The following is a 16,030-nucleotide window of genomic DNA, read 5'->3' as shown; positions in this document are numbered from 1 at the left end:
TGGAGCAACTCAAGTGACTCAATCGGTAATCTTCGTGTGATGAGTTAGCAGTATGATGGAGGACAGATCGTGTTGCCACGTAAGCTCTATGCGCGTGAAGGATCTTGCATGAAGAAGACTATTCCTATCCACCTCGGGAAAGTGTGAAGTCTGTCAAACGGTGATAATGCGTGATGGGTTATCAGCCGCCATGAAAACGGTGGATAATGGACGATGGAGAATGTCTTGAAATCGATTCAAGATTGTTGCATTTAATGCAGTATGATTCAACGGTCAGGATCGAACCGTTTGAATTGTTTAGCCTAACAGGTTTAGGGTTTTTGCTACCGACCTGTATGTTTCCTATAAGGTCGATGTTGGGCTTCTATCTGAGGTTGTTGGCAAAAGTTGTGAGTGTGTATCCAAGGGAAGTGATACGTGATTCTTGCCAGACCAAAGGAGAGAAGAGATATTTGCAAAGTGAATGTGCAGAAGGTGAAGAGGAGCCAAAACGGATCTGCATTAGCATTGAGTGCTGTCAACAGATCATTGTAATACCTGTTGATCTCTAGCCACTTCAATAGTTGTAAAATCTCCTAACAGGGTAGCCTTAACTGGCTTGATTCAAAATCCCTTAAATCGGGTGGTCTTAACCGGCTTGTTTCAATTCCCTTAACCGGGTAACTCGAAGCTATTAAGTTCTGAGAAGCTAGACAAGCTTAGGAGATCCTTTCAGCTATTGAGTTATTAAAATCCTCTAACAAGGTGACCCTACCGGGTTTAACCCTTAACCGGGTGATCCCTAACAGGATTGGTTCCTACCAGAACCTATTGTAATGTTCTTAACTGGACAAGGCTCCTAACAGAGCGAACTTCTAAAGAGTTCAAAAAGCAGCTTGTGGATATTCATCCCCACCGTGGTTTTTCCCAGTTGGGTTTCCATGTGAAAAATATTGTGTCATGTGAAATACCTTTGTCGTGTGATGCTTTATTTTATCTGTTATGCACATGAAGGTTCTATGTTTTATGCCTGTCCATAAAACATATTGAACTCACTGTTGTGAAGATTTGATGATTAAGTCTACTAGTTCATGCATGTGAATATAATGATAATGTGGTATTGAGCTAAGAGAAAAGCTTATTGGGTGACCGGTTCATGACTGATTGAGCTATACTGGATGTTACCGGTTGCACTCTATTTTACCGGTATCTTTGTTTATCAGTCATTCGGAGTGTTTGCTGTCAAACCGGTTTTGAACTGTATTTGTGTTTGTACTGATTCACCCCCCCCCCTCTCAGTACCGGTTTGGTACTAGTGGTTCATCATTGAGTTATGAAACTATTTGGTGTATTTGGTGACTGCCCTCTTAAAAAGTTAACTGATTATTTGCCTATGTAATCAGTAATATGAATATAAACAACAAAAAAATATTTTTTACAATTCACGGGTTAAACCCTATTTTATTTTCTCTTTATATCTCTATGCTATGGAAGTGCCTTGAAGTTATTTAAAAAAATAGTTCGTTTCTTTTTCTACAATTTTTTACGTTTTTTTTTCATCCGATTTTTTCAAAAAATCTTATACTTTTGGTTTGCTGATTTTTTCCGTAAAAGATTTTTGCTACTATGCTTTAGGGTTCCCTTTAGGCTGCCTTTCCTGGTTTTTTTCTATTAGCTTGACTAAAAATTATGAACAAAATGTGGGTTTTCTTTGGCCCATATTGCCCTTGATGAACTGAATGTTTAAATAATCAAAGAACAACAGCTTTTGCGGAAGCTGTCACCAAGCAGATTTATAACCACAAAAGACACTGCTTGGTGGGCTATGACTGTATAAGCAATTAAAGCTTAAATTATGGAAGCAACTTGTGCTTGAGACTTAGCTTTATCCTTAATATTCTGAAGTTCTGTCCAGCCAAATGTTACCTCCTAAGAAAGGGGCGTTATGCTTTAAAGTTTCAATCAGTAGGCTATCTGTAAGCAGTTACAATTATCAAGAGAGATGTAGACATGGGCAATAATACAAAAACAGTTACATTAAAGCATAAGAGAGAGTCAGGTAAATGTACATGATTCAATAATTTGGAGCTAATTTTTATCAATATCTTCAAAAGGGTGAATATGTGTATTGGAATATTTCTCCCATAGTGTTTTGATTTGGGCTTGGCAAAACCAGAAAGTTGTTTTGTTGACTTTGATACAGTGACAAAAAATTTGCTAAAACATATATATAATTTGAGTTGATTTTCTGTTTTCTTTTTGAAGACTCAGCTGAGTCCCATAGGGACGACTCCTGAGTCTTGGCTGACAGACTTGGCTAAGTCTGCTAGTGTTGGATACAGACTTGCCAAGCCTGCCTTAGACACAAATCCATAAGTCCTTGCCAATACTCACCAAGTAAAACTGTTTTTCATCCTTAGGATGGATCCTGCAGAAAACCTGATATAATGGACAATATACAAACTACACAGTTCATATCAGAAAACTTTCACATTATAATACACTAAATAATCACTCAAGAACAAAACAGTAATTTCTCTCCTAGCTATAGCCTTCTTGTCTCTCATGTAGCCACTTACTTAGCCAAAATATGTGTAGATAGGAGGAAGTTCCATCTGCTTGAAAACCCCATAGCTGTGTCATTTTGATACTTGTTAACTTCACTGAGCATTGCACATGATGTGAATTGCAAGCACGGGCAAACTTTTTGCTTATATATCTGAACTAGACAAATTTTAAGTTGCATTGCTCTCTAGTTTCAAAAATTTTCCTTCTAAAGAATAAAATGGAGAATGGTCGAAAACTGTAGAGCATTTTTTCTGTCCTCATTGATAAGATGTATGAAATTGAATTTTGCTGTGATATGATATAGACATCTATGAATAGGTGTTTTGATTCATTTGTTAAGCAATTGTGCAGGTATGTTGACCTATACGTAAGGTACCTCTTGTGTGATTCTATTCAATCACAATTCAATGCATTCTCAAATGCATTCCAGCAGGTCTTTACAAAGCTCTTGGATTTATATTTTGCATTCTAATTTATAATCAATCCTTCCAAGTTTTCCATTCTAATTTATAATCAATCCTTCCAAGTTTTCCATTCAAGTTTCCTGATGCGAGCTGCCTCTTCTTACAACTCTTGGTATGAACAATGGCAGGTTTGTGGAGGCCAAGCATTGAAGCTTTTTCGGTATGAGGAACTAGAGTTGCTCATATGTGGCTTGCCTCATTTTGATTTCCATGTAAGTTGCCTCACTTCCTGGCCTATGTCAAGTTCTAGTTTGTTTGCTTTTATGCTCACTATAATGTACGCACATGGCACAATCTAATCATTAATTTATGCTTGTGCTCCTTCTGCAGGCTTTGGAGCGTGTGGCTATCTATGATGGTGGATATTCAAAAGAAAGTCAAGTGATTAGATGGTTTTGGGAGCTGGTATCTTATTTTCATATTCTCATAACAAGAACCAATTTTATTTTTTTTGTTATAGCTAAACTTAGGGTTCTATGGGGGCCCTCACCTGGCAAATTATATACTGTAAGAATAGCATTACAAATCTAAGCTGAACCAAGCTGTATGAACTGTAAGAATTTGTTGAAAATAGCCAAGATCAAGAGCACATTGAATAGCACAAGAGAGAGAGAGAGAGAGAGGCAAAATATTTGATAAGAATAAACTGTATTCTAATCAAGAGCAGAATAGGATCTACTGGATCATTACAAGAGTCTACTTATAAAGGCAAGGCTAAGAGACAAAAGAGCAGACAATGATGACATGTGGCCCAATGAGATGCAAGGGTAGGTACGAGAAATAGTAAAATATTCCACATGAGGTGGATCACCCACCGAAGGTGGAAGGTGGAATTATCATCCCACAATAAGTGGATATGATAAATTAACAACAATATCACACCATAAAAGGTGGAAATTATGCTACATACACACTCCCAATGTACGCACATCTCCCTAAGTGTCTCATATGCAAACTACAATGTGGTGCATGTACCCAAGTAAACTTAAGTTACAAGATGAATAAATAACTACACCAACACCCCCCCTTAATTGCAACTTAGGGGAATGCACTTCCCCCATATGAGAGAATAAGAGAGACTAAGTAGCCCCCCCTCAATGTAGAATCTGCACCAATGGTAGAAACTCGAAACTGAATGAAGAAACTGCTCCACGATCACGAACAACGTTCCTCCCTTTAGGAAGAAACAAAACCAAAGGTGTATCCATGAAGTTTCACCAATCATGAAGGGAAGAGGTAGGAAAAAAGCTCATGATGAATGAAGTCTTTGAAAACTGCTCAAGTGTCCCCATGTCGATGTTGAAAGTTACCCCCTTCAAAGGTGGTGTACTGATCCACATTGCTGAAAAAGGCACTCCAAGATCTAGTGGAGATGAATGTAGAACAAGTTCCAAAGACGCATATGTCTCCTCTAAGGATAAAGAGACCTCCTCCAACTGTTGTACATAAGAATCCACAATCATGTCAACCTCGAAAGAATGATCATGTAGAGAATGAACAAGAGCTTCAGAGTGTTCCCTCGTAACAATCGAAGAAGGATCATCTTCATCAAAGAGAAGATGAATATCATCAATGATGTCTCCCAAATCTGCAATGTAGGACTCCACAAACAAACCTGCAATGTCTATCAAGTACTCATCCCAAGAAACTAAAGCTGGAAGACAAGATATATCCTGCTGCATTGAATCACAAGAAGGCAAAACTGTCGCATCATCTGCATCATCAAGTGCAATAGGCAATGTGATATCAAGAGGAGATGAAATGCAAGGCTCAAGAACAGGGTCACATTTGAGAATCCCCAAGTTCAAGTACCCAAAGTTCTCAAAATCTGAATCATCACAAGAAGTGTGATCGTCATATGTAAAATCATCCTCATCAATAGGAACAAAATCTGAAAAGGAATATAACCGAGATGCATGATCCACAACCCCAGTCTCAATGATAGCTCTAGTCTCCAAGTCTCTAATGATAACTGACTCAAATGTGAACTCCACAGTTTTCTTTGTTGCCCCATGTGTGATTTGATAGATGGAAAGAAGATTGTTTGTCAAATGGGGTACACACAACACATCATTGAAGGAGTTATCCCCAATTGCAATAGATCCTTTCCCAATCACGTCCATGTATGTATGATTGCCCATCAAAATCTGTGCCAGGCGCAAGGCTCAAATGAAGAGAACATAGACTACGAAGATGCCATATGATGAGAAGCGCCTAAATCTAGAAGCCATCTCCCTGAATCATGACTCGTAGTAGCACAAAGAGCTTGTCCTTTCCTTGTCCCAAAAGAATGAGTCTTCCCACTTGTTGCTGCCATAATTGCTTGTCCTCTCCCCTTTGATTGTGAGGAAATGGAAGGTGATGAATCCTCCTTCTTGTAGGCATTAGGCAAATCGATGTTGTTCTTTTTGAGGATATGTAGGAGCTCATCAATCTTCTTAGAATGGCAACGACGCTCCTCATGACCAACCTCTTTACAATAGGCATAAGTTGGTCTCTCCTTTGGTGAATTGTCTTTCTTGGAAGAGGATGAATCCCCTTGTTGTGGAGAAGGTGGTGCTTTGTTATTAGGCTTTGATTGCCTTTTCTTCTTGTTTGAGTTGTCCATTCCTTGATTTCCTTTGTTCCCTTGAGTTGTCACATATGCTTGAGACTTAGAAGTCTTAAGAATGCCCATGCTTATCAACTTAATTTGTTTCATCATCAACATATCTGTAAGAGCATCAAATGTAGGCATTTTGTAGCTTGATCCCATTGTCATCCTACAGGTTTGGAAACTAGAAACAAATGTTGCATATTCTTGTGGAAGCTTGCCCATCAAATTGTAGATTAATTGAGTATCCTTTTTATCAATGCCACAATCTTTGAGTTGTGCCCTCAACTCATTTGCTTTAGTGACATAATCTTGTATTGTATCAAAGTTTTTGGGATCTAACGTGGTGAGATCACTCTCAATTTGATAGCCCCTAATCTCATCAACTTGACCATACAAGTCTTGAAACTTTTGCCAAGCATCTTTAATTAAAGTACATTTTTCAATATGAAAGATGAGATCCTTTGATACATACTTTCTTAAGGTACCAATTGCCATGATGTTCTTAGGGAGCCAATCCAAGTGACCAAATATTGGAAGTACAATTTCTACCCAAAATCATAGCAAACTGATGGCAGATTATGAAAGTAGTCGAAAATTTATGCACTTTCAAAAAAATGGCACCTGAAAAGGAGTGCATATGAGCCCAAATAGAGTCTCGGAAGTTGCAAAAACGGGGATTGGACAGACACAATCACAAAAAACTGAATTTTCTAAAAACTCTGTCCACCCAAATCAAAAAATAACACTACCATGTGAAAGAACACGGAAAATTATCCCAAATAAAAAAAAATTGCACTAAAAAAGGAGCCAAAACAAGCAAGATATGGGCTTTTAAAGTTGGGCCAAAAATCAAAACTACTCAATGGAGAAGGGTCTGAAAATTTTCAAAAAATGATATCATTTTTGCAACGTTAAATTTGATGGCCATATGGCCGTCGCTGAAAACTTCACCCCTCGTCTGCGTGGCATCCATACAGTACGAACAATGACGTGGCCGAATATGATTCTGACACATGGTGTACGGAGAGGTGACGTGGCAGAGAGGACCAGGGTACCGTACGATGACTGTGCGTACGGATATGATGTGGTACTGTATGAATTTGCCGATGTGGCAGACACATGGCAGATGAGTTGATGCCAACTGGGCATTGATCGAGATGATGACTCAGCTATTGACAATTGGGCATGTGACGTGGCGTTGTCATATGCTGACTGGATGCCACATGTGCTGCTAACTGTATGCAGCTGATGTGGCCCGATGACAGGGAGAATGAGTGTGCGGTCTTGCGAATAGAAATTCGCCACGTGTCAATACTGTGGCCAATGTGAGCTCGCCGCGTGGCAACCCGAGGCAGAGAGTGGGCGAATAAACCACTGCGACATGGCTTCGGATAGCAGGCTTGGCAAAGGTCAAAGGACTGCCAGCGAGAGAAATCGGAAAGGAAGGCCCGACAGAACAGTGCACTGGTCAGAAGGGCTGCCAACAAGACCGGAGTTGTTGGTTGAGAAGAGATGAGGAGCGTCGAAGTTGGTGCCAAGAGGAGATAGACCTCGGAGCAAGCAAAGACCACCGGAAAAGAGAACGCCGACAATGGAGGAGGGGGGGCGAAGTCCCCAAAAACAAGGCACGTTGCAAACATGGTATGGTCTTTGCGGATAGGTAGAGATGCAGTATGTCCCCCCACCCCCCCCAAAAAAAACAATATTTGATTTTTGATTTTTTTTTGAAAAATAAAAGATGAAATTATTTTTTTGGAGAATTTTTTTGGGGGGTCACAGATCCCCCCACCCCCCAAAAAAAAAACAATATTTGATTTTTGATTTTTTTTTGAAAAATAAAAGATGAAAATATTTTTTTGGAATTTTTTTTTTAAAATAAAACCGTATTGTACCGCCCTAATTGGGCAAAAAATTTCTTCTGAAATTGACTTTCACCAAAATAGGTCAAATTTATACTCAAAATTTATGGAAACGGCCACCTAGACAAAATGATGAGGTCATATCTGGTCTAGGACGCCTCTATAAGATGCGTCTCCTCAGATCTACCTCTTGACCTCCTTCAAAAATGTAATAAAATCTCTCCAAAGGCTATGCAATGGCGCTCTAACTGCTCTAATAACATGTAAGAATTTGTTGAAAATAGCCAAGATCAAGAGCACATTGAATAGCACAAGAGAGAGACAAAATATTTGATAAGAATAATTTTAATCAAGATCAAAATAGGATCAACTGGATCATTACAAGAGTCTACTTATAAAGGCAAGGCTAAGAGACAAGAGAGCACACAATGATGACATGTGGCTCAATGAGATGCAAGGGTAGGTAGGGGTAGACATGAGAAATAGTAAAATATTCCACTTGAGGTGGATCACCCACCGAAGGTGGAATTATCATCCCACAATAAATGGATATGATAAAGTAACAACAATATCACACCATAAAAGGTGGAAATTCTCCTACATACACACTCCCAATGTATGCACATCTCCCTAAGTGTGTCATATGCAAACTACAATGTGGTACCTAAGTAAACTTAAGTAAAGTGTAATTATATCGAAGATGAATAAAGAATTACACCAACATGAACAAAAGTATCAAACTTGGACAATGAACACATATTATGTCAATATGATACTTACAAAGATAGAAGCATAAAGACAAAATACTAACCTGAAAAGAGGAAAGTTACCAAGAGATCTAAAGATAACATAAGAACAAGTGAGAAAAGGGAAAAAGGAAAGCAAAAACTGCAGGGCTATCAAAATAATCCTGCTCACACATTGACTAGTCCGCTTGTGAGAAAGAAGAGCCTCCATCATCCATTGCAATCCATTAGTAATTGATGCCAACACTTCCATCCATAACCTTTCTGCATCATATTTTCTCCCTCTCCTTTTCTCAGGCTGAGGAGAAAGACAAGATCATTAACCATAAGAGACAATCCACCCAAACTCTCCAAGAAATCCTGAGGAGACAAATGATCATAAAGCATCAAACCATCCTCTTTCTGAACTGGCTTCTTAACAACTGACTGCAAACCCAGACCCTCATCTGTCTCCTGAGCAGGAACCTGATCTGCCAAAGCAGCACCCCCCACAACTTCCTGCCATGGGGAGAAAGAATTCCCATAATCAAGACAGCCTTAGCACCTGAAAAGCCTTAGCTACAGCCTGAGGAGAGGTGTCTCTGCCTTCCAAAATTTTGTGCTTGAAGCAACCAAGGTTCCTTCAAAGAAAATATTAAAATCTTTATTAGATATTCCTTTGTTAAAAACTGACTTCTGTGTATGAAGCATTTGGAAGGACTTGGAAGTGGGCATGATTGAGCACTCAGCAAACTTGTGACCAAACTCATTGCAGCTAAAACATCTAATTGGAAGGCCTTCAGAATCAATATGCTGTATCATGAAGCTGCCACCATAAAAAAATCAAATTTTATTAGTAATAGGTTTGGAAAGATCTACTTACATGCAAATCCTATAATACCTCTACTTGTTGCCATGCAGATCAGGATTGACCCTTACAAACTCACCCATTGTCTTAGCCAACAGTTATAAAATTTTCTCATTTCGCATTACCAGCGGACAATTGTAAAAGTGATCCAAACATGAATCCTGGCTATTGAGTCCATAATTGGGTCAAAAAAATGGTTTCCAGGGTCTACAAAACAGCTTAGATTTGCCTCTAAACCAAGGGCCATTATTCCACACAAAATACCGTGCTTCAGCAAATTCAACATGGCTTTGGAAAAACTCCCTTTTCACAGAAGAGAAATATTAGGGAAGCGGATAGCCATTTATTTTCCACCTTTGAACCATATAAAAAAGTTTCATTATTCAGCCTAGAAACCAACACTGGTTATAGGGTCCCAGATTCTTGGATAATTGCAGATAGCCATTTATTTTCCACCTTTGAACCATATAAAAAAGTTTCATTATTCTGCCTAGAAACCAACACTGGTTATAGGGTCCCAGATTCTTGGATAATTACTCAATATTATCCTCTGGGATATGCAGTTCAGTAGCCTCATCAGTGAGCTTGATGATAACATCTCCCATAGAAGTGTGAACATGAAGTTGTAAAAAATCCATTGTGAGGTCCCTTCTGAAGCCTGAAATACCTCATGTTCCATGTCCCCACACCTTTCTGTGTCTTTTTCCCAAGTCTGCTCGAATTGAAGCTTATCCTTTGTGATCCTTGGAAGTAAGCCTGATCCAATCCTTAGAGGAAGGGGACAAAAGAAACCAACACTGGTTATAGGGTCCCAGATTCTTGGATAATTACTCAATATTATCCTCTGGGATATGCAGTTCAGTAGCCTCATCAGTGAGCTTGATGATAACATCTCCCATAGAAGTGTGAACATGAAGTTGTAAAAAATCCATTGTGAGGTCCCTTCTGAAGCCTGAAATACCTCATGTTCCATGTCCCCACACCTTTCTGTGTCTTTTTCCCAAGTCTGCTCGAATTGAAGCTTATCCTTTGTGATCCTTGGAAGTAAGCCTGATCCAATCCTTAGAGGAAGGGGACAAAACCAGTACAGGGGAAGCTTACCTTATCATTTGTGAAATGCAGAAATCCCCACATTGATGATAGGGATTGTAGGTATTTTGACAAACCAGATCTCCCACAGTGCAAGGAGTAATGTCTTTGCACTGAGATGGCAGACTAGCAGCATCCATGCTGCCAGAGCTGGATGAAAGAAGAACCCTTTTTGTAGGAAGGGGCAGCCTCCCTTCTTCCTGCTATAGCTACTGTTGCTTTGTAGCCACTTAACCACCAAGCTAGGAGGCTTTAAGATATTCTTTGAAGCAATTTTTTCACAATCTGCATTTTCCATAGCCATGGAATCTTCTCCACCAACACTCAAAATCCTTCTGCCTGCTTTTGTACTCATCCTTACTACTTAGGCCTTCCACACCTTTAATATCCTTCCTGCTTGTGCTCTCATTCATCCTGATGATGGATCACGAGTGTGATCCAAAACGTTGATAAAAAACTTGCACACAATCATTTCCAGAAGCTTGTCTACAGATTATCTATGGATTGTGGAAATCTCATTTCATCCTTCCTAGGCTTTATAGTTTCCTGTCCTTTCCATAGATCTGTGCATTCTGTTTAACCACCATCCACCAACAACCAACTTGAGACAATATTTAGGTACTTGTGATAACATGAAAACGATTACTGTTATATTTACACTATTCCAGATTTACATTTTCATTACCATGTGCAAGTTATCAAGTTTAGTTGGTAACCAGCCTGGACAATATTTCCCTAGCTACTTATTGATTTGGCATATGCGTCTATACAATTTATTTCATGCAGGTGAAAGAAATGAGTTTCGATGAGAAAAAGTCGCTACTTTTCTTCACAACTGGCAATGACAGGGCTCCAATTGGTGGACTGGGAAGCCTCAGATTTATTGTCGCCCAAAATGGTGATGATACAGACAGGTATTGGCATTCTTTCCAAAATTCTAAACCTGTTGAGCTTTCCGTCATTACAGGCTAGGCATACTAGTAGTTAATATTCTAATGTGCTCTGGAAACCTTTTATAGGCTGCCAACTGCACACACCTGCTTCAATATTTTGCTGATACCTGAGTACAGTTCCAAGTCCAAACTGGAGAACAGATTGAAGCTAGCTATTTCCAATTCTATTGGATTTGGATTGCAATAATTAGGCATTTGTACACTAGTTTCTACTAATTTGTGATGAACCTCATTTAACTTATTTGATTATATTAACTTGTACAATATGCTTTCATCTAATGTTGATTTTGTATAGCGATTGTGCTTCAAAAGCACTAAGAATATTGAAATGTGGTGATTTTAAGCTTTGTTTTTCTATTCAAACTCCATTGAAATTTAAAATTTGTTGGTAACAGCAAAGATATCGACAAAGTGCCTTGTACACCTATTAACTTCATAGAACGCAAATATTACCAGAGTTCAATGCCTTAAAGCCACATTTGGAATTATAAAAAGTTATCCATAATGGTCGACATTTCACAACTGAATGCTCAGGAAGAATGAAATATACTTTTATTCACAATTTTCCAATCAATATGAATTCACCTATAGTCAAAATTAATAACCAATTTGATGAAATAAGTTTTGAATTTCTGGCAAGCTTTACTTCTGTTTATAGTCAAAATTAATAACCAATTTGATGAAATAAGTTTTGAATTTCTGACAAGCTTTACTCCAAACAGACGCAATATTTTTTTCTGTTATGTATATACTAGTCTGAAAATGTGGATGCAGAGCGAACCAGAGCCCATTTAAAATTTCTCTTGTGATCTTACAAATATAAGGAGCTTAATATTTCTTAAATTGAAATGCTAAGAATAAAAATGGGCAGGTATAGCAGAATTGTAGTTTTTTTTATTACTTGAACAAATGTTACAATAACTTGAGCAATATATTAAAGTTCCCCCAACTCCATAAAGGATCTTAATGTTGCAAATAAGTATAAACGTATGCTCTGAAATTAAAGCTTTTCTTTGCCAGATCTAGAAAAACATGGTTTTATGGTGTTTATATACACGCACACATATATCCATGTGATTGACTTAGAAATAGCAACAAATTTACCAGCAGTTGGATATGTTGCAATGAAACTAACAACCTTCCTTTGTGTTTGAAAGGGGCAGCTCCCTTGTAAGTAAAATCCAAAATAAATTTAGGTATGCTTTTAACCTGAAAGCAGGAAAGGTGCCTTTACAAAAATATACTGAGCGCAAAGTCTCACAAACAACCATCTATCAGAAAACAGAAGAAAAGAATGCAAATCTGAAAATCAACACCAAAATTTACTCGAACATAAGAACAAGTACATCCAAATATTGAGCAAGTATAGAATTATGTAGAGGATATCAACATTTCACACAGAATACTAAAGAACTCCTTCAAATGTAAGTATAGCAAAATTATCATAAGAAAAATCCACATAATGCAGAAAAATAGTGACCCAAAGTTCATCAGATTTTTTGTTTTCATATATTAGAAGTGTTCAAAGTCTCCTCCAGAAGAAATATTTACAATGATTGTATGCTTGCATAAAAAAGCCCCCACGCACAAGAATGATTTTTGAACAAAGTCTTTAGCCCAGTCTAGTCATTTGCGACATTCTCCTTTTTATAAACACAAAATGAAATCATTTCTCGTTTCGTAACTACTTGAAAAAAAATGAATAATTTTTTTTGCTCAATTGTTTTCTTTAAGAAAATGAAGTTTAGTTTATTTTTTACAAAGCAATGCTTTGTTTCCTTCATCTATTTGACCTTCATTGTCAACAAGAGGTAGTGTTGTGACGTATTCACACATCGCCCACTTGCAAATGGGGACCCCTGCTTTTTGCTTTCTAGGGTTTGTTTTCTAGGTCTTTTAGGGTTCTGTCTGTTAGTCTTTGCAAGATGAGTGTTGTCAAGGGGATCGTTGGATTACAGGCTTTGCTTGAGCCAAGGTGAGTCCACAGGGCCCCAGAATTAGGGTTTCTTTGAGAGTCTTCCTTAGGGCTTGGTTTTGCTCTCGTTGCTAATTGTGTCTTGCTTGGTGAGTGAGTATCATCCTTGGAGGTCTGAGTTAGGTCAAGTTGGTGAGTGATGAAGTCTGAAATGTCATCCTGATCTTCAAATGCCCTGAAAATTTGGCTAAGTTTGGAATGTCCTGATCCTGAAATTTGGCTAAGTCTGAAATGTCCTCATCCTGAAATTTGACTAAGTCTAGAAAACTGAAGAATCCTCCAAAAACTAGATTTTGCAATATAACTCTTGGAAGTCCGAAACCACTCTCAAACATCTTGAAAGTATATATGGAATATAAATTAAAGTATAAGTGACATTCACTTATACTTAAATGTTATATTCCATAAAATGATCCTGGCGGAGAGTTCAAAATGTCAAATTTCACTCCTCACCCTTCCAAAGGGTCCAAAGCGAATTTCACTCCTGACCCTTCCAAAGGGTCCAGAGCGAAATTCTCCATAGGACATTCTACTTTGACCAAAACCTAGAACTAATGCATTCCTAGGCTTGAATGAAGGCAAAAATGCTTGTTTGAATGAAGAAATGTGAAAACGAAGTCAGGATCTTGGCCAAGATTAGGAATTTCGCCCCTGACCCTTCCAAAGGGTCTAGAGCGAAAATCTTTGTGCACCTCAATTTATCACTTGTCAAGACCAATTTCATAGTTCCTTAGGCATGTTTGGGGTTGTCTTGACATGTTCTAACTTTAGGAGGTGAGTGAAGGTGGATGAAGTGAAGATTTTAGCCAAGAATGAGAATTTCGCTCTTGACCCTTCCAAGGGGTCTAGAGCGAAATTCTTGAAACACTCATTTTTTCCTTTAGCAAGAGTTAGGACCAAGGTGGAGATGCATGAAGAAAGATCTATGCTTGCCCCCCAAGGAAGATTAGAGTTTGAAAAATCAAGAATCAAGGTCAAACCATAATTTTCGCTCTTGACCCTTCCAAAGGGTACAGAGCGAAAATCTCTCTAAGACACATTTCTTGACTTATTTGGCCAAAATTTGATGTCCAAGGCATGATGAGATGAAGTATGAACATGTTGAAATCCTTGGAGATGATTAGAAGATTGTGGAAATGAAGAATTCTAGCCAGGAAGGGAAATTTTGCTCCTGACCCTTCCAAAGGGTCCAGGGTGAAATTCCTTATAAACCTACCTTTTGACCTTTCTTGGACATGAAATCTTATTCCTAGGGTGATGAGAGATGAAATCCTACCATGCAAAGAAGTTTCAAGTTTGGAAAATGATGATTTTTGGGTCAAAAATGAAAATTTTGCTCCTGACCCTTATAAAGGGTGCCGAGCGAATTTTCTCAAAACCTCTTTTGCTATCAAGTTTTTTGCTAGGTCAAGTGTGGGATGAGGCAAAATCAAGAAGAGCATGCTCTTAAGAATGACTTTAAGTTGTTAAAGACCATGAATAATGAAGGAATTGAGCCTAGACAAGATTTTCGCTCTTGACCCTTCCAAAGGGTCCAGAGCGAAAATCTTTGAAAACATTGTTTTTTCAAAATTTTGGGCAAGGCCAAGCTAGGACAAGGGTGTGAGAAGGCATTTGGATTGCCTTAGAATGAATTTTGGTTACCAAGAGTACAAAATTGAAAGCCTAAGGAATTTTCGCTCCTGACCCTTCCAAAGGATTTAGAGCGAAATTTCTAAAATTCCCTTTTTTCCTTGCAATTCAAGACAAGTTTTGGTTTTTATACCATGGGAAGGAGAAAGACAAGATGTTCTATGCTTGGGAAGTGATTTGAAGTTGGAAGGATGGCAAGATAGCCCTAACACAAGATTTTCGCTCCTGACCCTTCCAAAGGGTCCAGAGCGAAAATCCTAAAACCTACCCATTCCTTTCAAATTTATGCTAAGACAAGGCTTGATTAAGGTAAGAAATGCCCTTGAGACTACCTTTGACTTGATGTTGGTTTCCAAAAGTGATGATTTTAGGCCAAAGGAGGATTTTCGCTCTTGACCCTTCCAAAGGGTCCAAGGCGAAAATCTTAAAATCTCCTATTCTGCCTTGCAAAACGAAATCAAACTTGGATTGGGTGAAAGAGAAAGCCATTTCCTAGCCTTGTGAGGTGGATTGAAGTTGGAATGATAAAAAATGAGCTACAAAAGGAGAAAATCGCCCCTGACCCTTCCAAAGGGTCCAGGGCGAAAAACACTAAAGTCACCTTTTCCTTCAAGGTTTAAGTAAAACTAGGCCTGAATTGCAGTGAAAAAAGCTATTTGGAATGCCTTGGGAAAATTTGGATGTTTGAAAAATGTGAATTTTGAGCTCAAGAGAGAATTTCGCTCCTGACCCTTCTAAAGGGTCCAGAGCGAAATTCTTGGAAACTCATTTTTTTTCTTCTTAGAGATGGTCAAATTCCTGAGTTTATGGCATGGTTAGATGGACTTTGATGTGTTCTTGCCTTTGAATATTGGATTGAGGTAATGAAGTAGCCAAAACAAGCTCAAAATAGGAAATTCGCTCTTGACCCTTCCAAAGGGTCTAGAGCGAAATTCCTAAGATCCCTTATTTTCCTAGCAAAATCAAGTCAAACTTGGGTTTTTATAGCTTGCATGAGTGTGAGAATTGATGTTCTTGCCATTTTGAAGTTGGTTAAGGTTTAAAGATGGAAGAATAAGCCTAAAACAAGAAATTCCCTCCTGACCCTTCCAAAGGGTCCAGAGCGAAATTCTAAAATCCATCTATTCCTCTCATATTTATGCCAAGCCAGGCCTAGACAAAGATGGTAGAGGTCCTTGAGATTGCCCTTGAATGGATTTTTGTCTCCAAAAATGATGATTTTGGGCTAGGGGAAGAAATTCGCTCTTGACCCTTCCAAAGGGTCCAAAGCGGAATTCTCATTATCACCTAATTTGCCCATGTGAGAAGCTAAAAGGATGGAT

General features: G+C 38.5%; 1 protein-coding gene across 5 annotated transcripts in view; it reads left to right on the top strand.

Annotated features, from left to right (window-relative positions):
- Positions 1-11,577, top strand: part of LOC131066540 (uncharacterized) — a 275,016-nt gene extending 263,439 nt beyond the window's left edge. For all 5 annotated transcript variants that reach the window (XM_058001323.2, XM_058001322.2, XM_058001321.2 and 2 more), the window contains 5 exons: positions 2,899-2,980; positions 3,140-3,223; positions 3,342-3,416; positions 10,935-11,062; positions 11,168-11,577. In XM_058001323.2, coding sequence (XP_057857306.1) covers positions 2,899-2,980; positions 3,140-3,223; positions 3,342-3,416; positions 10,935-11,062; positions 11,168-11,288 — 490 coding nt within the window. In that variant the 3' untranslated portion in view covers positions 11,289-11,577. The remainder of the gene's footprint in view (positions 1-2,898; positions 2,981-3,139; positions 3,224-3,341; positions 3,417-10,934; positions 11,063-11,167) is intronic.
- Positions 11,578-16,030: the final 4,453 nt, after the last annotated feature.

Source organism: Cryptomeria japonica, chromosome 3 (genome assembly GCF_030272615.1).
Source record: "Cryptomeria japonica chromosome 3, Sugi_1.0, whole genome shotgun sequence".
NCBI classification, from domain to species: domain Eukaryota; kingdom Viridiplantae; phylum Streptophyta; class Pinopsida; order Cupressales; family Cupressaceae; genus Cryptomeria; species Cryptomeria japonica.
This window is presented reverse-complemented; position numbering and strand designations above follow the sequence as displayed.